This window comes from Ambystoma mexicanum, chromosome 14, assembly GCF_040938575.1.
Source record: "Ambystoma mexicanum isolate Mex_15411 chromosome 14, UKY_AmexF1_1, whole genome shotgun sequence".
Classification (NCBI taxonomy): Eukaryota; Metazoa; Chordata; class Amphibia; order Caudata; family Ambystomatidae; genus Ambystoma; species Ambystoma mexicanum.
The window spans coordinates 445596628-445621755 of NC_090940.1; the positions used below are offsets into that span (position 1 = coordinate 445596628).

The 25128-nt window shown below is 47.9% G+C and overlaps 1 protein-coding gene across 3 annotated transcripts in view; it reads left to right on the plus strand.

Moving 5' to 3' along the window:
* The window catches only part of KTN1 (kinectin 1), a 3101875-nt gene that overhangs the window by 407408 nt on the left and 2669339 nt on the right, over positions 1 to 25128 (plus strand). For all 3 annotated transcript variants that reach the window (XM_069637667.1, XM_069637665.1, XM_069637666.1), the window contains one exon: positions 24133 to 24296. In XM_069637667.1, coding sequence (XP_069493768.1) covers positions 24133 to 24296 — 164 coding nt within the window. The remainder of the gene's footprint in view (positions 1 to 24132; positions 24297 to 25128) is intronic.

The following is a 25128-nucleotide window of genomic DNA, read 5'->3' on the forward strand; positions in this document are numbered from 1 at the left end:
CCTTACTGCTGCACATTTCACTGTGTGCTGCCAACTCGCCGTGTCCCTGCAAAGCCTGTTCCCTTTCACTTCCGTGATCAGGAACTGGCGCTGCAGGGTCCTTTTTCCTTTTTTTCTTTTTTTAAAAATGTTTTGTATGGGATTGGCTGCAGGGGACACCCCCCAGCCCCCATTCACTGTATAGTGAACAAGGGTGTGGGTGATGTCCCTGCAGTCCTTGGCACCGAATGGGGGATTTGGTCAAACTTTTCGCCTGTTCAGACTTTTCGAGCAGCCAAAAATTCTGCCAAATCTCCCATTCTGGCTTTTTTATTCAGACTTATTGAATGATTCTAATAGCTCCAAGGATTTTAAAAAGGCAGCGATCTCCGGTTCATTGTCCTTTCATCGTCAGGCATTTCAAAGCCTGCAATTTAAATGTGCTTGAAAGTTCATCAAATTCTTTTTTCTTTTTTCTTTTTTTGGTGGGGGGGGGAGGGGGGGTCCCCCCTCCCACCCTCCTGCACCTATTTTTAACTATACCCGATCCCCCCCCAAAAAATTAGATGAACTTTTTTACACGCTTAAACTGCAGGCTTTGAAATGCCTGGCGATGAAAGGATGTCGTACCGCGATATCCATGCCATCTTTAGTGCTATTAATACAGACACATCGTTGCCATGCCTGGTCAACCGGCAGAACACTGTAATTACTGCAGAATATACTCGTATGTGTCTTTCTAAGGTCTTTTAGAGACACGCAGTCTAATTATTTCAACCGTACCCTCAGATCCACAAAACCTACATTCACTATTCTGCTCACTTCGACTTCCATACTTCAAAAGGATTTCCTTAGAGTATAGTATGTTCCACCTTAGTCTAAGGAGTTGATTTCACCTGAATTTATTTGGAAATTGGTGCATAATGAAATTGTTCCCTTCAGTTTTTGTTCTCTTGACAGATGGCTTAGGGGGGGGGGGGTACATATGGAAATGTTCCAGTGTCACACCAGTCTTTATCAAAGTGGGATTTCTTAACTTCTCCTGGATATTTTTAACCGCCAGCCCATGTCTAACCCCAGCTCATCCAAGACAAGCTCATACTCCTTTTCTCTAGGACACATATGACCGCTTCCTTCCTGCCTAGAGACTTCATTAATGCTAAATGTTTTTTTCAGTTTCGCATAGAGCGTATCTTCCATGGGGTCAAAAATCTTAGCCAGCAAAGACAGTTTTTTTGCAGTTGACTTAAGCGATAGAAGCCCTAATTCAAACAATATTGGGATTGAACTAGGAAGTATCGAGCACCTCCTCCAGATAAGTGCTTCAAGGGACTCCAGCTTTTTGGTGAAAGACTGACCCCCCCCCCCCGGCCCCCTATCATACAGCAACTTGGTTACGATTATCCCCTCCTAGAATTGGACAGCTGGTTTGATTGAAAATCTACCAAATCTTCCATCCACTTTTATTAATTGAATAGCCAATGCCTCTGCCTTAGCTTTCAACCTGTCCCAGATTTTTACCTTGGATGGGCATGCAAAAATGTCGAAACCCAATGTCATATGCTCCGAACATCCAAGTTTACACTCCTCTAAGTACCAGGACATAGTCTCTCTTTTCCTCCCTCTCGAGAAGTGCAAAATCTTGGTCTTGGTTGGATTTATTTTTAACCCATTTTCCTCTGTGTACTTCAAAAAGCCGTTCGAGTCGTTGCAGACCCTTTTTTGTCACATCAACAGGAAGTCCACTTAAGATAACCCTGGAACTCTCACATGACCTATTTTTGGTGAAACAAAACCGCACTTCTCCAGATATTTCCAGGCATCCGAGACACAGGAATTTAAATCGGACAACTGAATTTGATCCCCCTCCCTTACCCCCACTCCCTTCCTCCTCACCCTTCCCTCTCCTCCTCCATCTAAGGGAACTGTTCTACGTATTGTTACACTGGTTTGTATCATGATTGTTTATATGCTTCTCCCACTATTGCACCTGTTATATTGTAAAGCGCTTTGGGTTAAAGCGCTATATAAATCTAATAAACATAAACATAAAATACACTGAGCCAAAATGTAACCCTGACGTACGCCCCTTCTTTATTTAATCTTATTCTAAGAGCTGAGTTGCTATGGAGTTTAAGTATCTTCAGTAAATCGTCAGGCATGCAACTTGGACCAAAGTATCTTATGGTCCACCCCTGTCGAATGCATTGGATAAGTATATGGAGGCTACATAAATCGACCCTTCCTTTGCCGCCCAAGCAGACTGCTGTAAAATTCTTAAAACTACTGCATTAACCCTCCTAAACGTAGACTCTAACATCTACTGGAAAATCCTGACAAACCTTCTGGCAGGTGCCCTGCCTGACATAATAAACCCGGCCCAGATAGGCTTCATAAAAAACAGATCAACAGAGGATAATGTCCAGAGAGCCCTTAACCTAATTGATATGGTGACCCAGGACTTGCGGAAGCTAGCACTCCTAGCCCTGGACGCAACTAAAGCGTTCTACAAGGTGGACTGGGCCTTCATACGCTTTACCCTAGAGTCCTTCCGCTTGGGTCTAACCTTCCAAAAACTGGTCTTGGATTACTACCAATCCCCGAGAACCCTACTCGGAGTCAATGCCTCCTCATCAAATGCAATCCCCTTAACCTGCAGAACCAGACAGGGATGCCCCCTTTCTCCGCTCCTATCTGCGCTAGTTATGGATCTCTTTGCCCAACGGGTTCGGCTAAACCACGAGTTGAGGGGCCTCCACGCCGGCGCCACTTAGCACAAGATTGCACTGTATGCGGACAATGTGCTGTTGTCTATCAAGTATATTAGCTCCTCGTTAAGACCTGCTCTCTCTGAGATTGATACATTTGGGACCATAGCGGGCTTCACTGTCAATTGTGGCAAATCAGCAGCCTTGGGGATAGGATTAGAACCGGGAGAAAGGGAAGCCCTTGAAACCCTCTGGCTGGTCCGATGGAGTGCAAAAGTCATTCCCTATCTGGGAGTCCAGATTCCCGCCTGCCCCCCCGTTCGGGAGAGGTATATCGGGTGAATTTCCTCCCGCCCCTCAAGGAACTGGAGAGCAATGGGAGTCTCAAGAGATCTCACTCATAGGGCGCATTACCGCCTGTAAAATGAACCACCTCCCGAGGTTCCTGTACGCCTGCTCCTCCCTATCCACCACGGTCCCGCTACCCGTCTTCGCCGCCTTCAAAGGAATATGGTTCGGTTAATAAGGCAAGGATCCCCCAATAGGTGATGCTGGGCAGCGCCAAGGTGTGAGGGCTGGGAGTCCCTGACCTGCAGAAATACCAGGTGGCAGCACAGCTGGCACATATACGGGCATGGGTGGTGTCTTTGGAATGCCTGAGATGGGTGGAAGTAGAGCAATCCTGCTTGTCGCTCCCCCTGCGTTTTCTCCCACATATTCTGCCCCCACTGCGCCGGCACTGGAAAAATATGCTGTCTTCCACTAAACACACTCTCAAAGCATGGGACTGGGCCTCAAGGCATAAGGGCATCCCAAGAGCGCTGGGTCCTTCCTCCCCAATATTCCATAATCCGACTTTCTCCCCAGGGTTCCATCCAATGAACTTCCAAAATTGAATTGCGGGGGGGTCTCGAATTTCTGGGGCAACTTTTTGAGGGGAACCAACCTCGTTCATGAGAAAATGCAAAACAGCCTTCCAATTAACTGAAGCGGATAGGTTCCGCTACATTTAATTGTGACATTGGTGCTTTCACCCTCTAAACCGTCGAGCAGCAGTACGGAGCCCGAACCCCCTCAACCTCACCGTAAAAGATCTCCCGCTGCATGGGAAAATTTCCACCCCCTATAAACTTCTGCAGGAAGACTTCCTGGCCGAAAGAGCACCATGCATGTTGCAATGGGAGGCAGACCTGGGGCACCACTTGGAAGACCAGACATGGGTGGATATTTGGGCAAGGACACACTCTTCGTCCTTCTGCATCACCAATAGAGAGTGCGCCAACAAGCTACTCCTGCGCTGGTATTATCCCCACCGCCCCCCTTTAGGCTACACAACATAGACCGGCCCTGGACCCCTCCTGCTGGCGCCTATGTGTCCAGCTGGGATCATACTACCACATGTGGTGGTCATGCCCAATCGTAAAAGCCTTCTGGGCACAATGCATCGCCACTATAAAGGACATCATCCAGGTGGCCATTCCCATGGAACCCAAACCCATCCTATTAGGAGCCCCAGCCCCGGAAGCATACACGAGGTCAGGAAAACGAGCCAAACTACTGACGCTACTCCTCTTGGCTGCAAAAATCGCAGCTGCCTGCACGTGGAAAACCACTGAAGGCCCCAGCATGACTCTTTGGTGGATAAAGATATGGGACATACTGATTGTGGAAAAAGTGACTGCAGCCAAAGCAGGCCTTCTGCATCGTTTCACGGACATATGGGCCCCATTCCTAGACTACGACCAAAACTTTCCGGCTCAGACCAACAAACCCCCTCAGACCAGGAGAGCCCTTCACCTAGTAGGCGAGCGGCCTATGGAGGCACCCTCCGAACCGGACCGGGAGAACTCCTAACCAGGGACCAAGGGAGGAACGGGGTGGGCCGGGGACATTGATTCTTGGAACTCCTGCTTGCTCTTTATTGACCTCCAGACAAGGGGTCTCAGATGTGTTTGTCATTCACTTGCATTGTTGTCCTCGTTGTGCTGGATTAAAATAAACTTAAATAAAAAAATAAAAAAAAATACTGCATTAAGAGAAGTTGAATGGCACTTTCTGAAATCCTTTTGTAGAACTGATAGCCTCTTTGAGTCACTGACCCATTCATTTAAGTAGCCCAAGATTACTGTCGAAAATAATTAGCAGTCCGCGTCGATCAGCGCGATAGGTCTATAATTCTTGGGGTAATTTCTAGGACCCCTCTTGTAGGACGCTGGAAACATCCCATATCTTGTAATTTCTCTAAATCTTGTTGTCAAGATCTTGCCCCAGATTACTGTCAGCCTTGGATAAAGCATTAGACAGCCCATTAGGACCTGCTGCTCATTAGTTGCTACATTCCCCAATTAAGGCCATAACACCCTTCCGCCTCGCTTGGCAAAGATCTCTCACCCACCCACCCATCCTTCAATTTCTTCAACCTCAGTCTCTCCATGCTTCTTCTCCCTACTCTCATACAGCTCTTCAAAGAAGGTTACCCATTGCTGTTCTGGCACTGCATATAGTTATTTAAAGGAGTGTCCAATATCCCCAGATTTTACCAGCTGCCAAAAAACTGTAGTATCTTTCTTAATCAGGACGTTCAACATAGGTTCAGCGTGCCTCTGACTCTGAAGCAGAATCATTCTTATGCTTTTGCAGTAGTTTCTATAGGTTTTTTAAAAATAAAATTCACCTTTTTAGAATAAGTTACCCCCTCAAGTTGCCCAATTCAAACCATTCTCAATTCCTTTTTCATCCTTTTTTTTTTTACCTCCAACTCCTCATCAAAGACATGCTTGAAGATATTCGTTGTCTTACTAGTAGTATTTCCCCCGTTAGGACCGCTCCCCTGATGGAATTTATTCAGGAGCCGTCAAATGCCCTTGTACTAAACACATTCATTTTCCATTGCAGTTCTGACTGGCCATATAAAATCCTCAATAACTATTTAGACATGTGTGATTGTTTTTTATCACTCCAAGTCTACTCCCCTTTAGATTCAACATCAGGTCCCTACGGCCCCCTGGATTGGGACTAGCTTTTCTAACCGCAAAATCTGCTCTTAACATGTAATGATCGCTACATTCAGTTGTAGTAATTTTAAAATCGCTGCATTTCGAATGGATTGTGTCCTCCAACGTATTCCACATCTTTGACATGTAATGTCCACAGCTGTGCACTTCGGAAACTTTTTCGGCAAAGGGCGTCCTGCGTCGATGGCGTCAGGCCGATGTCTCTCGAAGGTTATAAATAGGAAGCATGGCGCCCGTAGCCTCAGTTCCGTTTTTTCCGCGAACGTGTTGCGTCGTGTTACTCGGCGTGCCTTGTGTGTTCATCATTACGATGTCTTTCTCTTCGACCCCTCCGACTCTGTGGTCTGGCTTCAAGACCTGCCCGGACTGCAAGTCCAAGATGTCGCTCACCGACGAGCACTGCCTTTGTTTGTGGTGCCTGGACGAGTTGCACGACACTGACGAGTGCTCGAAATGTCAGTCGCTGACTGCCAAGGCTTTGCGGGAGCGGCAGGGGAAGCTTCAGGCAGGTAAGGGCTCTAAGCCTGTTTAAGTCCCGAAGGTCCAAGGGGGGTTTCCACCGACGACTAGAGGGGCGAGACTCCACGTCGGAAGGAGTCCCGAGGATCTTGGTCCCAGAGTGCTTACCGCCATTCGTCTTCCTCGTCCCGGCACTCTAGGAAGAGCCGTCACTGGTCGCCTACCCCGTCCTCCTCGGAGGAAGGTAGCGTGCCCAACGAAGTCCTCGACTCCGGAGGAATGGGTGGCGTTTAAAGAACAAATGTTACTGATTTTTCAATCGCAGGGCACTGGTCCGGTCGCACCTACTGATGAAGCCATCCAGGATTGGTCTTGTACCGTGGCTCGTACGCCTTTGGGCTCGGGTCCACGACACAACTGGCATCGGGAGCCTTCGAGGTCCTGTACGGACAAGGATTCGAAATGTCGCAAGCGACGTGTGTCTAGGTCTCGGTCCTCGTCCCCAGCGAGACCACAGCTACCTAGTGAGGGCTCGATGCCGGCGTCGACTCGGTCGGCGCTGTGTCCGTCCGACTCCTATGTCGAGGCTTTACCATCGTACCAGCCCACGGCGCCGTCAGCACCTGTGTCGACGCCTTCGGTGCTCACTACACAAAGGTTGTCGACGCTCTCGGCGTCGAAGCCTTCGACGCTATCGGCGCCTTTGGGGATTTTTTCTCAAAATGTACCTTCGGAGTAACCGGATCCTGTGGATCCTCCAAGGAAGGTTTCTGCGAAGTCTGTGCGGCAGTTTTGGCCTCCAGGCCCTCTTCTGTCTCCAGGCCTGGGTTTCAGCCCCCTATGGGTGACATTTCTGAAGAGGAGGAAAGATCCGAGTTTGAGGACCCTGGTGAACTTGATGAGGCTCACTTTTTTCTGGATACAGTCAGTTGGAGGAGTTGAGGCAGACCCTCCATGATGCCTGTGGGTTGGACACTTCTCCGAAAGTGGAATTCTGGGCTGGTCCAGTCCTCCTGAAGACTTTGTGCAGGATGATCTAACAGACATTTTAGATCAAGGTCCGTCCTCTGACCCTATTTTGCCATTTCATCTTACCTTGCAGAAAAGGGTGGCAGCTGCTTGGCAGTCCCCAGAATCTCTTCCGGCTGTTAATAAATCTTTGACTAAGAAATACTGCCCTTCCGTTAGCGACCCCAGCTATTTATCTACTCACCCCACTCCAGAGAGTTTGGTGGTTCAGGCGGCTACGGCCACCATCCCTCAGGATAGGGACGACCAGCGCTTTGCCGGTTGGGCCCGGAAGGTATTTTGTGCTGGGAGCATGGCCTTGAAATCGCCCAACTCCACGTGTGCCTTGGCAAGGTTTTCACACACGCTGTGGAATTGGTTCTTTGGCCGCTGAGCATATTCCCGAGGGGGAAGAAAGGGATGGGTTCCTTACTCTCATGCAGGACGGCAAGGATGCCGTGTGCGAATCCCTTCAGTAGAGTTTGGATACGGCCGACAGTGTTAGCCGATCCATGGCTGCGAGCACCAATATACGCACATTCGCGTGGTTGCGGAAGTCGGGGTTTGCTCCGGATGTGCAGGCCCGTCTTCTGAACATGCCCTTTGATGGCGCACATTTGTTTGGCAGCAAGGCTGACGAGAGCCTTGAGAGGTTGCAGACCTCGAAAGCTGCGGGGAAATCTTTAAGCGCCGCGGTGCGTCAACCTCTGCCTTTTCGTCCTAGGGGACAGCAGTGGAGGGTAGGTTCTTTTCGTTACTACTCCTTCTTTGATAGAACGAGAGGAGCCGCCAGTCAAAGGGGCCATCGAAAAAGTACCCGTGGTGGTCGGGGAAATCGTGGTGCAAAAGCTGCTCAGGCAGCTGCCTCTTTGCCTTCACGCACTGCCGCAGCCGCATATAAACAGTCATGAGGCCATGTCCCATGGTTCACCGGTTGGGGGCTGACTGTCTCAGCATCTTGAAGAGTGGTGAGCCATTACTTCAGATGCGTGGGTTCTGGATACCATAGCCCACGACTACTGCCTTCCCTTCCTTCAGCGGCCTCCCGACAATCACTGGGGAAACTCTTTGAAGCTTCCGGATCCACTCCCTGCGCAGGAAATCTTGTCCCTGCTGGAGAAAGGCGCTATATAACTGGTGCCTGTAGTTGAGAGGAACAAGGGATGGTATTCCCCTTATTTTTTTGCTCCCAAAGAAAACCAGGGGATTGAGACCCTTCATAGACTTGCGTTGGTTGAACAAACTTCTCCGGAAGGACAAGTTCAAGATGGTCACTCTTTCTCAAGTCCTCCAGGCCCTTCAACTTCAGGATTGGTTGGTGTCTCTGGACCTCAAAGATGCTTACTTTCATGTGCCGATCCAACCCGCGTACAGAAAGTACCTGAGGTTTGCGGCTGGCGACTCGCACTTTCAGTTTTGGGTCCTGCCGTTCGGATTGATCTCCGCCCGAGGGTCTTCACCAAGCTAATGGTTGTGGTGGCAGCGTACCTCAGGCGAGGGGGGGGGGGGGATTTGCGTCTACCCCTACCTGGACGACGGGCTGATCCAGACGCGCTCTCCCGAGCAAGCGTTCGATCATCTCGGTCTCACCTGCCGCACCCTCCACAGGCTGGGCTTCTCCCTGAATTTCAAGAAGTCGCATCTGACACCGTCCCAACAGCTCCAGTACATCAGGGCTGTGTTAGACACGTACTTGGAAGTGTTCGCCTCCCAAGGTAAGCGCTCATCACATTGTGCAGATGGTGGACAAGTTTCAGTGTCTACCAGCTTTCAAATTCTTAAGGTTGCTCGGCCTCATGGCATCCTGCATTTTTCTGGTGCCAGAGGCCAGGCTGCGGATGAGATCCCTGCAGTGGGACCTCGAGATGCAGTGGTCACAGTTCTCCGGCAAGATGTCGGATCCCGTTCAGATTCCACTCTCGGTCTCCCAGGATCTTCTGTGGTGGGCCAACGAAGGGAACCTGATGAGGGGGGAACCGTTTTGGCAACCGTGTGACTCTAGTGACGGATGCTTCCCTCACAGGATGGGGCGCTCATGCCAACGAGTTGACAGCCAGTGGTCATTGGTCTCCAGGCAGCGTCCAAACTCCACATCAATCTGTTAGAGCTGAGGGCCATCAGGCTAGCCCTGAAGGCTTTTCTGCCTTCTGTATGGGGGAAGAGTATCCTGATCATGATGGACAACAGAGTGGCCATGCATTACCTCAACAAAAAAGGGGGTAGGGTCACTCCCGTTGTGCAGAGAGGCAATGCAGCTCTGGCTTTGGGCCATCCGGCAGGATATTTCAATCTCGGCAGTTCATCTGGCCGGAGATGAAAATGCGGCGGCGGATGCTCTGAGCAGGCAGAGCACGATCTCTCACGAGTGGGCGTTGACTCAGGAAGTTCTCCAGGACATCTTTGCCCTTTGGGGAACCCCGCAAATGGATCTCTTCACCACCAGTGTCAACTGGAAGTGCGAGAGATTCTGCTCAAGGGAGTTTCCTCTAAGAGGTGCCTTAGGAGACGCGTTTGTGGTGGATTGGTCATTCCCACTGTTGTACGCGTTTCCTCCAGTCCCCGTCATTCCTCAAGTGTTGCAGAGGTTACAGAGGTTACAGAGGTTCGGTTGCCACATGATCCTCATTGCTCCAGATTGGGCTTGTAGAGTGTGGTACCCAGAACTTCTAGAAATGTCCATCTGCCCTCCAGGCTGTTTTCCCTACCGAGAGGATCTGCTCTCTCTCTCTCTCTCTCTCTCTCACGAGTGGGGGGGGTTGTCTCCATCTAGAGGTCAAGACTCTCAACCTTCACGCTTGGTATCTGAAAAGGTGAGGCCTAAGGATTTGGGACCTCCCAGATGACGTGATGGAGGTGTTGCTTCGGGCCAGGCGGCCTGCAACAAAATCCCTGTACTGTTGGCGTAAGTTCTGTGACTGGTGCAGAGATCACAATGTTGATACTTTTCAGTGCTCCATTCCTATTGTTTTTGTCTTTCTTACTTTTTTTTGCCACACAATGGACAAGTGGGGTACCATTAAAGGTTACCTGGCGGCGCTGTCTATCTTTAAGCGCTCGTCCGAAGAATGTTCCAACTTTAAGATACCTGTGATTTCTCCGTTTCTTAAAGGACTGACTAATGTATTCCCGCTGTCCCCTTTCCAGGTGCCGGTTTGAGATTTGAATTTGGTTTTGAAATGTATAATGGGTGCTCCATTTGAACCTTTGCACTCTTGTCCTTTGAGATTACTGTCCTTCAAGACTGTGTTCTTGGTTGCGGTTACTTCCGCTCCCAGAATAAGTGAATTGCAGGCACTTTCATCTAAGCCACCATTTACTGTGTTTCACAAGGACAGGGTTGTACTGCGAATACGTCCCTCTTTTCTATCTAAGGTAGTATCTGAATATAATTTGTGTCAAAAGGTGGTTCTTCCATCTTTCTACTACCCTCGTCATCCTGGCAAGGAAGAGGAGCGGCTCCATCGGTTGGATCCTAGGAGAGCTCCGAGCTTTCACATTTCTAGGATGTCCAGGGTCAGAGTGGACCATCAGCTCTTTGTGGGATATGCTGGACGCCGATTGGGCGAGGCTGTTACCAAAACAGTCCAGGTGGATTATCCTCACCATTATGGTGTGTTACCGATTGGCGGGTAAGGACCCTCCTGAAGGGTTGCGAGCTCATTCCACTAGGGGTGTGGCTACTTCCACCGCCCTACAGCGGGGTGTTCCTATTAGGAATATTTGTGATGGCGCTACATGGGCTTTAATCCGCACCTTTGTTAAACATTATTCCCTGGCTACAATCCATGGTCAGGATATGGCCTCTGGGAAGGCGGTTCTTTATTCTGCAATCTAATTGGGTACTCTAAATTCTTTTCCCTCCTCCATTTACTGGTACTGCTCTGGGAGTCTGTCAAAGATGTGGAATACGTTGGAGGACACAATCCATTCGAACAACAAGTTACTTACCAGCTGGTAACGCTCTTTCGACTGGATGTTCCCCCAATGTATTCCACATCGCCCTCCGAGCCTGCCCCTCAGGAGAATTTGTTATGCGATTGCAGCTTCCGTTTCCGCAAGGCTAAGTGCAGTCAAGCAGTCATGAGGCTGGTGCCACACGTTCTGAGGAAAAAAACTTAAACTGAGGCTATGGGCGCCGTGCGTCCTATTTATAACATCTGGTGACGTCGCCCTTGACGGAGGCCTTCGAGGGACATCGACCCGACGCCATTGACGCAGGACGCCCTCTGCCGAAAAAGTTTCTGAAGTGCATGTTAGGCAGAATCCTGTGCAGTGCCCTTAGAGACCACTAGACACAATTAAGATTACAGGTGGTGATACAAGTTTTACCTTTGGTACAAGCCCATACTACTATGTCATAGTAGTAGCAGTGGCGGAGCAGCCATGCCCATCTCAAGAGTATATGAGCAGTAGCAGAGATTACACAAAGGGACCACAATTACTGTGACTCAAGGAAACACTGACTCAAGGTTTCAGGTAGAAAAATATAAGTACATTTATTTTTAAACCATTTGTTATAAACACAACACTTCTATTAAACTTCAATAAAAACCACACGTTAAATATACTACAACTAACCAATTCACTTTGTACAGTAAGTCTCAAGGTAAGTACCCTGTGGTGGAATGAACCGGTGTTGGGCACAAAAACACGTTACCGCGGATACGATTGCGATCACTTTTTGACAGTTCGGTCTACTAAACAAACGCGTATCCGTGACATGAAATGCTACCGGGGCAAAAACACACTTAGCACCTGAGCTACCCAGAGGGAATTGGAGGCAAAAAAATCACAGGCAATATTTTGGTTAGGCAGGCAGAATCAAGAAACACTCAAAGACAGGAGTTCAAAAGTCAAAGGGCCGAAGCCAGGGTCGAAAGACGCCAGTGCCAGTTGTCGAAGATCACACGGTCTAACAGTTCACGGTTCAACAGAGCCAAAAGTACTTCGATATTGTCAATGTTCAGAAGCAAAAGTTATAAGAAGGAGGGAACACAAGGTCAAGCCTTGGAAATTAAAAAAAAAGGGATTCACCCAGTTTCCTCAACAGAACACAGTACCTTGTTCCAATGGTGCAGCTGGTGCCCTGGCAGTTGTTCCTGTTGGTTTCCCGCAGACCCATGATTCCTGGAGCTTCGTCGAGAAGGATGTCTGAAGGGGGTCTGCACCACACCGGGATGAGGCCGGCAGCAGCGACACAGAATAAAAGGTGCGCTTCTTAAAAACAGGAGAGGCTCTTCAGGTGGCTATCCAGACCACTACAGCAGTGTGCAGCCATTTCGACCACGGAAGAGGATCCTCTGGCTGTAGAAGATGAGCTGGTTATCCCCACCAAGCTCAAGGGAAGAAGACTCCGGACTGGATCTTCTGAGTCGTTGAAGGGCAGATAGCTCAGGACTGCAGCAGGGCTTCACCGGGATGGGGTAGTTGCAGCAGCTGTCGTTCTCACCGCTTCTCTTCGGTTCCTTGTAGTTCCAGTGGCGACTCTGACTTCTAGCCCAAGAGACCTGCCTTTTATGCGAAAAACCCCCATTCACGCAGTCTGGCTGTCAATCTCCCAGCAGGGGGGTTGTCCAGCCCGGACAACTACCCTGGCCAATCATGACAGTGCGACTTGGGTTTCCTAGGATACCCTGTTCAGCGGAGAAGCCCTCCAAAAGACAGTGAACAAAGAAGGCAAACCTAGTTTGCCGCGCAAAGTAAAACACAAGAAGGACTTTAACCAAAAGAAATGGCGAATAAACCCAACCGGAGCCAAAAGAAAGGTGATTTGGTCAAGCGGGTTTATATTCGAGGCTAATATAATAGCCAAGAACAGTACCACGTTTATCTAATATAATCGCGGTAGAAAAGTTAGGGTAGATACCACTGCCACCAGCCAAGTCTAAATGTTAAAAGAGCGAAACAATGCTCTAGGAGGTACAAATAAAAAGGGATATTAGTTAACCCTTTCCAGTACTCCATGGAAGATGGGGTGTACTGGATCTGTAAGTAAAGTTAATGGTAACTTCACCCTTTTCTGGGGGACAGTAGTCGCCTCAGAAATGGAGTCGAGGGAAGTCTCAAAGACAACCCTGTGCCACGGCACTGAAGGTACGGTGTGACGCACACAAAGAAGGGGGCTACTGAAGTGGTGTACTTCAGAGTCCACAATCACAAAAACAGATGGAAACACATAGCAAAACACAGGTAAGAGTGGGGGGAAAGCTCTCACTCTTACCAGGTGGAAAAAAATAAACTCCAGAAGTCCAGCAAAGCTGCTGGGGGACTCACTAGGTTAGCCATAAATGAGAATTCTCCCTAACAGTGCACAGCTGTGGACATTACATGTCAAAGATGTGGAATACGTTGAAGGAACATCCAGTCGAAAGAACGTTACCAGTTGGTAAGTAACTTGTTCTTCTCTCGGAATTCAAAGTCTGTACAGATGTAATCCATAGCAGAAGTTTGGGAGCCTCTATGCCATGTGTGCGATCCCAAACCATTTTCTGCCTGCAGTGTGTTTTGGATCTTTTCTGTTCAAGGACTCCCTGTTGTCTTTTGGAGTTAAGCAATTTGCATTCAGGTCTCCTACAACAGTTTATTTTTTTAAATATATATTTTTTTTAATATTGCCACTGTACGTCCTCACACACCATTCTATAATGCAGTCCGCTATTTGGGACAGAAATTCCTCTGGATTCGCTCTCTGAGTGCCAGTATACATTTATTATGAGTAGATTTACTTTTAATGTATCACTATACAAAGCAACTCCCAGAGCCCCAAAGGGGAGCATCAAAGTATCTACCTTAGATAGGCCCAGTGTTGTCCGTAAAGCAACTAGTAGACCTTGTGATGGGCACCCTCCACAGCTAGGTTTAGCTGACTGGAAGATTACCTCAAAGCTGCTTAGCACCGGGGCCTCCATAAGCCAGGTTTCCTGTAGTAGGATTAGATCCACCTCCCTCAGAAATGTAACCAGATCAATATTAGTTTGTAATTGCCCATTGCCCCTAGAATTCCAAGATATGAGCTTCAAGGGTTCGAGCTCTAAACTGCATTATGGCAATACCTCATCTCTCGCGGCTCTTCTAAGATCTGGTTTATCGATGTAGTAGTTATTCTGAGTTTTTTGCCCATAAAGATGACGTGATCCCCTCCCTCCTTCTTCAATTCCTTAATGTTATTATTGCTGACCACTTACTTAGCATCTCCCTAAGCCGTCCAAATTGATTTTTAGTTCGTTTGTCTCCCAAAAATGTTTCTCTGTCCCCTGTTGGCCATCGACGTGCGTTCGGTCGAAACCCAGTATTTTCAGAATCTCACTTTCAGCTAGAAATGTATCTAGCACAAGTCTGGAGCCAAAATAAAGGTTGCAGTAATCAACCACTTTGCGATTCAGGATTTGAACTCTGTCATTATCAAGAGGACAGTAAGCTTAAAGTGGCTCGTGACTGGGAGTTGGCTATACATGGAGAACTGATATTATATTATAATTATATTATATTAGTATTATAGTTATTATAAATGAGAAATGGGAGGTAGTGATTCTCCTTTGTACACTGTAAGGGTGCAGGAGAGAGGTTGACACAGGGTGACATTTTTCACAAATATTTATTGAGATGTTAAAGAAATACTTATCTGGACCTATCTCTGTGAGGGGTTTCCCTCCCTCAACCAAAACTAAAAGAACTGTCAGAATGTCTGTGAATCAAATAGTAACCATTTTGTGTCCAAACCTCTGTGTAGCCCTTGCACTCTACAACTAAGGATATTTAATAACAAAAAGTTTTCCCATCAGTAGAATGACTCACTTCTCCTGGTGGATGCTAAGAGTTCTTCTAGAACAACTGTCCAAAAAGTTCTTAAGCCATGGGGACTGACTCCCTTTCCCCGACGTTGATAGCTTATTCCACAAAAATTCACACAAAGTACTGATCCTGGAGAATGACTCCCTTCTCTCATAGATTGGATTTGGACTTCCACATCCTTTTGCAGGACCAGGAGGGAAGGGGGGAGGGGTGCGGGAATAGCTCTCTTCCTCTGATGCCTCTGTGTTCACCCGGTATGTTATACAGTCATTCAATAGAGTCTGCCACTCTTTCCAAGTGTAGTCAAACTACCACGCTTTGTTATTGGTATTCTTTGTCTGGTTTCCAGACCCTTTTCACACATCCTTTGTCAGGGTCCCAGACCCTTCTATTGCATTCAGTGAGCTTCACTTCCCCACTGAATTGAGGAAGAATTTCTCCTTCACTCAGTTCTGTGTTGTTGGGATCCTTGATCCTTCTCTGGTGACTAGTGGGCTTATGCTTGCCACTACAATGGGGATGGTCTCCCTTGTTGCTCATCTGGTTTTGGTTGGGCACCTCAACCCTTCGCTGTTAGTCAGGGGGCTTATTGGTATGGCCACTGGGATGTGGAAAAGGAGCTGGGCTACACATTGGGCCTCTCTGGGTCCTCTAGGCACTGTTACCAAGTGGTTGAGGGGAGTTGGCATTAGCCTGCTTTACTTGTGCCACTGTGTCCCCTCTTGGTCTCCCACACCACCTTTTAACCTTTATTTGGGCGTAGGTGCGTCGGCAGGGCTTCCAGGGACAGTGTTCCCCCAGCTTTCCTCTGCTGGCTCTTTAGGCTGCTGTCGGGTGGTGATTCCACCAACAGCTTTCCTCCGCTCGCCTTCCATCTGGCTGGTTGCACAGGCCCTCTCCTGCGGTCCTTCCCGGGAGCACACTCTGCAGACTGTTGGCTTCCTCCTTGCTCTCCTTTCTCAGGTCTGCCAAACGAGCTTGACATTCCCGCGTCGGACTAGCTCTGCACTCCCAGCCTATCCCGGCTGAGCTTGACATGTTGCTTAGTCTGTTGTCGTTTTCTATACAATATAGCACGGTCTCATTCAATCCATTGGGTAAGTCCTTTTTCTCTCTTGGTCCCAATCCTCGTGGCTCTGCGGGGCCCCCACGTACTAGTACTTCTATAATTGGTATCGTCATTGTGCCCATGTTCTTCTTTCTCGTGGTACTTGTGGTCACACTGAGGTCTTCTGTATTGGAATAGTACATGGGTCTACTCTCTAAAAAGAGGTTGGCAGAGGAATCTGGAGCTAGAGTATTTGTTGGTGCAATGGTGTTTACAAGGCCATACCCCAGGTGGTCGTCCTTGTTCCCAGGAGGGGAGTTCCTCACCATAAGGTCCGCCCACATTGAACAACCCCTAGGGGGAATATTGAGTAGCGGCCGCCACTCCTAAGCCTCACGGGAAAGGTCTCCCTCCTGTGGAGAAGTGAGGAAACCTACTGACTCGTCACAGCACATTATGATCTAGGTGGGTGGAAATTCTCAACTACCCACCTGATCATAGCCCCTATGATGGGTCAATACATGCACCATGTAGTTAGTGTATGGGACTATGCTGGGTTAATTGAAAGTCGCTCATGTGCGCAACTGATGTGTGCACGCAAGGCACGTAGTTGTCTAAACACTACCTCGACTGAATTCGGCGGTCACGCTGATGGGGAGGGGGGGGCATGTGCTTGGCTTGTGCCCGTTTTTGAATGCATACACACAGTGATCTCTATTGTAATATTTTACTGTACGATTCTGACTGTTTTGAATTATATAGTGCCGAAATAATTATGCTCTTCCTCCAACTTAATGTTGTGCTTATGCCAGTGTTTTTGCTGTAAGATTTCTTCTGAAAACATAATCAAGATTTATTTTAAAAAAGGATTTACGTTGGCAACCAGGGGGCACACGGATGAACTCCCTTGTGTGAGCTCCGTCCCGAGGTCCCAGAAAAGTGGATTGAGCCCCCACTTGAGACCCCCCCCCTTTAAGTACGCTCGACGAAATGGTGTAGGAGAGGATGTCTAGCATGTCATGAAAAATATCTGGCGAAAATCGTGCAAGTATTCGCGGAGAAACATTGAAGTTCCTGATCGCCGGCTTAACTGCGCAACGCACGTGAACTCCAGAAGACAACGGAGGCGACTGGAAACCTGTACAGAGATAGGAACGGCCTGGAGGGAAGGTGAGAAACGTTGTGGAGAGGGAGCATCGATCAGAAGCAGCAGGGCCGATTTGGAAAGGCGATCACAAGCAACCAACATCAAACACAGCACGGCACCTTTACGTGGTGAGTTGAATCCACCCCCGCACCGAAACACTACGCGGCCCCGGCCCTCTCAGCCTCAGAACGCATCCCATAGCGGCGCCGCTCAAACACACCCGGCGCTCCGCGCGGAGAGTCAGCCACATCCAACCGGGCCCATTGCGAGAATCGGCATTCGACTCCAGGCGAGAACAATACTACCAGAGCGGTCACGAGGGCCGAGTGACTGTGCCCCCGCGCCCACTTACACAGAGCGAAAGAGACCCCTCTCTTGCGGGGTGAGCGGACCCGGAAGGGGGGGGGGGGATCAGCGTGAGGAGCCAACGCGTACCCTGAGGTCCACGAGAGGACACCCCCTCCGGCCGCATTCCACACAAGCACCCCCAACCAACATAAAGGATACCATACTATACGCCGTGTAACGGAGGCCTCGCAAGCGTAAACGCTTGGTGTATACGTCAAGGGACATAAGATAAGCCGTAGGCACTCTGTGAACCCTGCATATTCGTTAGAGGTAAAAGAGGGGAGGCACGCAGGGGACATTGAACGAAAGTAAAGACCGTAATACTCATATTCGCGTGGAACCATGCTGAATCCACCCTCAGTCACACCCCTCAGATCCTGGGAAAATCAGGAGAAAGAGAGACCAAATTAGGAGAAAACAAGAGTGCGAACGCTCCGTGACCCAGTAACCGGCGCTCCTCACCCAGAGACACAAATCTCAGGGCGGACAAGAGGGGAGCAGCCCAGGACACGGGCGAACGACTCCTGGCACGATCCGGTCCCGAAACAAAATGGGCAATGAACTGAATCATCCACCCCCAATGCCCTGATGAAGACACAGAGGAGTCTTAAAATGAAAGTGGGTCCCCTATCAAAGCGCTCCCCCTGACAGACCACTACCTAATGAGATTCGCACAACTGGCAAAACAATACGGGATACTTCACCAGGACTGAGGGTTGGGCTCCCACACCTGGGGCGTGTGCCTCCTCACATACTCTCCTGGTGGTCGTGCCACCTCAACCCAAAACTTGAAAGACGGCATTGAGCGCCTTGAACCAGATGTATGAATGCGCAACAGAAGCTAGCCACCTACGCTTACAACCCGACTACTTCTCACTCCACCGACCCCAAGATGGCATCCACACCGACTCCGTGTGCCGAAACTGCCGCCACTAAAGGGGACATAGCGGCACTACTGACTGAAATAAAAAATGAGTGCCAGTATTGGGGGCAAAATTGACAAACTCACGCAACGGCTGGATAAAATAGAAGACGGGGTTGAAGGAGTGGAAAACAATCAAGCCTCAATAGACACTTTAGAGAGGCAACTGGCTCACAGAATAACGAGTCTGGAGGAGAGAGAAGAGGTCAAGCTTAAGTTGGACGATTTGGAAAATCGGGAGAGAAGGAACAACCTTCGCATTTTCGGAATCCCAGAGCAGGAGGGGGGAGACTGAGGCAGACCTCAAAACAACGCTTCACAATATCATCAAACCTCTCCCAACAGATGACGACATTGATGAGCCCAAAACAGAACGCATCCATAGAGCAGATGGCCCGCCTGGGGGCCCGAGGTCAGTACTTGCACTGTTCCACCGCTACCAAGATAAGACCAGAGTCATTGAGCAAGCGAGGAGTGGAGGCACCATCATCCTAGGGGGAAGCTCAAATAACAATATATCAGGATCTCTCTTCCCTGACGTTAGCTCTCAGGAAAATGTGTAGACCCCTCACAAAGTGGCTGAAAGAACGAGATACCCGATACAGATGGGGATATCCCTTCTCCCTCTCTTTTAAACACGAAGGCACGAGGATCAGACTGAACTTTGAAAAAGACATTAAAATGTGCATATCGGATTTGCTTGGAACACAGGACCATGGGGAAGATCGACAGTAACCTGCAAGAGAGGGGAGGGCATGGCATATCCAAGGCCCAAGGCGTAAAAAGGTTAAGGTTCGAGGAAATATCGTAGAGGCAACATATCAAAAGATGGCGGTGAATACATTTCAATAATCATGGAATATTTGACATATATGTTGCTTGATAATGATGAGCATGTATATTGTCTGAGGTAAGATTTCAATGACTGATGCTCGAACTGGAACTCCAAGGCGATTTCAAAGATTGGAAAGATGGGGGGCTCAATAGTAATTTGTTGTATTATTTTTTATACAGGGACCGTGAGGTAACGGTCCCCATTAGTGGTTCGATACCGGGACAGTCTCGTCAACTGAAACCGGCCGAACTCCACCACATGGAGGGAGTGGGGGGGAGGCGACAGGGAAGGGAACACAGGCTAAGGGGAAAACTGAAGAATGGACTAGTGCAAAATACCGAATTAACAAAAATGTCATGTGGCTACTTGAAATTAGAACAAGTCGGCGGACACAAATGAATGATGTGCATAATCTCAGACTACCTAACGATGGCCGCCGCTGAATCCCAACGCAGGGGCTCCATAAGGGTGGGAACGCTCAATGTCAAGGGTCTTAACTCACCGACCAAGAGATCACTGGTCTATAGAGAATTTTGTTGCACTAAAATTGACATCCTCCTCTTACAGGAGACCAAGTACATGAAAGGTGATGAGAGGCCCGTACTGGGAACACGAAGTGCAAACACTACTTTTGCCGAAATGATGGATCTGTATGGAATGAGTGATGTATGGAGACAAATGCATCCCAATGAGAAAGCCTATACGTTCTTTTCAGCCCCACACAATACCTTTACTCGCATTGGCTACATTTACCTCACCAAAGAAGTCCACAATCACTGAACACACTCAGAGATTACCCCAATCACATGGTCTGACCATGATATGGTCACCATCGACGTCCAATGGAGCATTTACCGCGTAAAAATGGAAAATGGAGGTGTAACGAAACTCTGTGGAAAGACCCTGCCTTTCAGATGGAGTTGGACCGAATATTTTAGAATTAATTACACAGGTGAGGTCTCCAAGCAAGGAGATTGGGATGCGGGGAAAGCAGCAGAGGTATCCTTATAAGAGAGGGCACTTGGAAAAAAGAGAGAACATTGACTGAAAACAGAATTAGAGCGGAAATCCACCGGCTTGATCAAGAAGCAAAGAGGGGGACCCCCCAGACCAGGGTAAGATAGATGAGGCAAGGAAGAAAAGAGAAGAGCTCCACCTCCTAGAGCGCAATCAAATCACCCGCAAACTCCTGCTATTAAAACAAAGGTTCTATGAGAAAGGGGATAAAGCGGACGCAATATTAGCGGCCAGATTGAGGGAACAACGAGCAGAACGCAGAGTCCAAGAGATGGTGGACGGGGAGCCCGACACGGATGTTAGCAAAACTACTATCCCTGAAGCATTCGCAGACTTCTATGAAGCGGTTTACACCCCGGAGACAGTCCTGAACTCGCACGACATTGAGTCATATTTAAACAATATAGCAATGCCCAAAATAACCTCAGCGGAGTCAGCCTCCCTGGAAACCCCCATAACGGGGGAAAAAATACAAACGCAATAAAAAGATTGACCCTAGGTAAATCCCCAGAAGAGGATGGATATACTGCTGGTTTTTACAAGTCATTTAGTGCCCAACTTACCCCTTTCTTGGTCGAGCTATTTAACGAAATCCTGGAAACACGCAAAACACCTGACTCCTTTGTTAGCGCCCTTATCACAGTGATCCCGAAGGAAGGAAAGGACCCCAAAAATTTTGGATCGTATCGCCCCATATCTTTGTTAAATCTAGACGCAAAAATCTACACAAGAGTCCTTGCTGCCAGAATTGAATCACATATGCCCCATCTTGTCTACCCCGATCAAGTAGGCTTCATACTAGGCCGTCAAGGAGCCGACACTATGCGCAAGACACTACACCTAATACATGCCTCTGCAAACATGGTAGGAGATCCAACCTTGCTCTCCATCGATGCAGAAAAGTTTTTGACAGGGTCAACTGGGACTTTCAAATGTACCTCCTGCGCAAGAATGGCATAGGACCCAGATTTAGTAGGGGAATCCAGGCAGTATATACAACACCTAGAGCGTCGGTATCCGTCAACAGAGAATATTCCAGGTTCGAACTAAAGCGAGGTACCAGGCAGGGATGCCGACTGTCAGCTGTTGTTTGCCCTCTCACTTGAACCACTCGCACAAAAGATGAGAAGCGACATACAGGGCCTCATTACAACCCTGGCGTTAAGGGGTTAACGGCGCCGTAAAAGGCTGCGGCGCTGTTAAACCCTTAACGCCAGATTCCCACTTTAACGCCTGCTTTTTGCAGGCGTTAAAGTCCAAGGCGCTAAGCGACCTTGGTGCTAATTACGGCACCATAATTTACGGTGCCGTAATTAGCGCCTTCCCCATTCCCATTGAGCCCTATGGGCCAAAAATGGGAATGGGGATGGGGCCATGGTGAATGGGGATTTACCGCCCCGCCAACCTTGGAATGGGGCGGTAAATCCGCCATCCACCATGGCGGAATCCGGCATGGACCATGGTGCTAATAGCACCATGGTCCAACACCAGGGTTGTAATGAGGCCCACAGATAGAGGGAATCCACTTAGGCCAGGCAGAGTACAAAGTGGCACTTTATGCTGACGACATACTCCTACATATGACCAACCCGGAGACGTCCGTCCCCAGAGCCATACTCCTCCTCCTCGAAGAATGTGGGCGCATTTCCGGTTTTAAGATCAACCGAGCTAAATCAATTCTGTTCCCTCTGAAAGGGTCCGTGGAGGAAAATGAAATCAAATATTCCTCTCTTGGCTTATGCATCGAGCACAATGAGTTGAAATATCTAGGGATACAAATTACAAAGAGCATAGAAACCCTATACGAAGCCAACTTCCCTAAACTCCTTGAAAACTTCCACGTGGACCTCGCTAGATGGAACAAATTAACAATATCCTGGTTGGGGTGCCTTAACGCTATAAAAATGGTCTGTCTCCCCAGATTCCTATACCCCTTTCAAATGCTACCCATTCACATTCCAGAGAGCTACTTTCTAGAGGTTAAGAGGGCAATCCTACAATTCCTGTGGCAAGTGAAGAAGGCAAGGATAGCATATAACACTTTGACACTGCCCAAGGAAAAGGGTGGGGTAGTCCTCCTGGACCTCGAACAATATTATAAGGCAGCCCAGTTACAAGTACTTATCCCCCATTTACGAAACCAGAGTGAACCACAATGGATTGCAGTGGATAACCATTACTTCCATCCGGCAACGATCTCAGAGTGGTTGTGGGCCCCAAGAAAGGGAATACGGACTAAATCAAAGGCGCATCCGATCCTGACAACTATCTGGGACATATGGGAAGAAGGCGCAGAGACGAAAAAGATCACCACATGGCTGTCACCCCTAAGCCACTTATGGTCCCTGGGCATAAATAATCATATCCCCAATGTTGAGAGATTCCAGACTTGGTACAAGGTGGGGTTGGAGAGGGTGGGTCAGCTGGTGCGGAGCAAATCCTTCATAACACTGCCGGAACTAACAGAAGTGCTAGGAATAGGAGTATTGTCCACATTCCACTATTTACAGATAAAAGGAGTTTTGACCAAACAGGAAAGGAAGCAGAACTTGAGTAGAGAACTCGCCCCCTTTGAGAAACTACTCGATTCCAGAACAACCATGAAGGGCCTAATTTCCATCATGTACAAAACATTAATGGAGGCGGGAAAAGGGAATACAGAACATCTCGGGGTAAGATGGGAGAGGGACCTGGGGACAGACATAGATGAAGACACATGGGACAAGATGTGCCGCGCAACATTCAAAACCTCGATATCCTCTCAATATAAAATTCATGCTGTCAAGCTCTTACACAGGTGGCAATATGATCCAAGCAGGCTATGCAGAATGTATCAAACAACTAGCCCCTTGTGCTGGCGTGAATGTGGAATAATTGCTGATTATTGGCACATGTGGTGGAAATGTCCACAAATTAAGGTTTACTGGGACAAAGTCCTTGGATGAATCAGGGCCATAGATGGTATCCTGAGACTTGCAGACCCTTACCTAGTTCTCTTTGGGTTTGAAAAAGATGAGGATGAATGGAGAAAAGTACAGGGCCTGGCCCCGCATCTGTTGCTTGCCGCTAGAGCGCTCCTAACAATAAAATGGAAATCCCCCACAGCCCCTTCCGAAAAATAATGCGTCAATGTGGCAATCAATATGTGCACTATGGAGAAAATAATGGCATCCTTGCATGGTAAATCGACTCAATGCGATACCCTTTGGGCAGATTTCCTGGATAAATACGCACCTGAGGTAGTGAATTGGGCAGACACCACCCAAGCTTAGTTTGAATTATGCACCCCCACAGTAGAGTAATGACACCCTCTTCAATCCCAACAATACACGATGGGCGACTCAGAGTAAGACCAAAGAAACTGAACTGAAGACGCAAGAGCGCCCCCCCCAACAAAGGAGATCCCAAATAAAATGGAGTAAAATATCAAGTAAAGAACCCGCAGACACATTCAAATTAGAATATACGCACAGACTTACACTACCTTAGGAGTTATAGACCCAGCCCGGGGGGAGGCGGAAGGGGGGGAAATTGATGGAACGGGAACGAGAGAAGTAACTCGTTGTGCTTTGTCAAAATTAGTCACCAGATCGACCTGTGAATGTACGATACTATGCTAGGGTACCAACAGGTACAATATTTTCATGTTCTTTTGTTGTTCACTTCCTCTTTGTTTGCTTCTCTGACAATATTTTGACGTACAAATATGTATGTATGAAAACTCATTGTTTGCTTACTCTCGAATGCGAGAAAATTGTTTTTTTCTTCTATGTAAAACCCAATAAAACCAAATTAAAAAAATAAAGATTTACACATGCATTTCCTCTTGGAAATATTTCTAATGTTTGTTTTTTAGATATGCAGACCACTCTGATAGCCAAAGAGAGTGAAGTCCAGAGCCTGCACAGTAAGCTTACTGATACAATGGTGTCCAAGCAACAGCTGGAGCAGAAGTTGATGCACTTAATGGAAGCTGAGAAAAACAGGGTAGCAGAGAATTCCATTCAAATTCAGGTGCAGGTATTGCCTTTCATGACTTTCTTTTCTGTTTTGTATAAAAAACACTTTAAATACTTAACACAACTTGGAACACACATCATAGGATAAGGGAGGAGTCCATTTGTCTTCTCGCTAGTAAACGCCTTGTTAATTCTTAGTACCTATTGTACTCTAAACTTGTTATATTGTTTATCTTTTGTGAAACTTCTGCATCATAGACATGAGTTTTATTAAGGTTCATCTTTGAGAGTTTCTGGATATTTTGCACAAGCAATTTGGAGACCAAATAATTTAATTTGTAGGTAGATATTTCAAACTTTTTACATACATTCTTAATATCATGTAATATATTCAGGAGGCCATTTTACTTTGCTATTGTTATGGTAGACCAGAACATTCTTATGCAAGAAATATTAGTTACAGTGGTTGATTGCACGCCCAACCTTAAAAAATATGCTGTCAATAGAGTGTGGTGAGTCAGAATCCGGAGACGTGCAAGGAGGCATGATTCGCTCAAGTTCTTATTTTTTCTCTTTAAAGAAAGAAGACCTAGTCTGTTCATAAGATGGTGCTACTAATCCCTAATCTATACCAAAGAAAGTCAAGAGGTGCTCGTCCGGATGTAAGGTGGCTAACCAAAAATGCAGTCCTCTGTCATGAATACTATTTTAACCAAGCGTCTTTCCCTATTTCTAGGGACATAAACTAACCAAGACAGACTTTGAGGCACTTCCCGAACAAAGGGTGGCTGCAGGCTTCTGACCCCTGTACTTGTTTCGCTTTACCATGGATGCTGGCCTATGTGGATAGTCCTAAGCGTGCAGTTCTTGTACTGCTTGAGGACCGTCCTGGC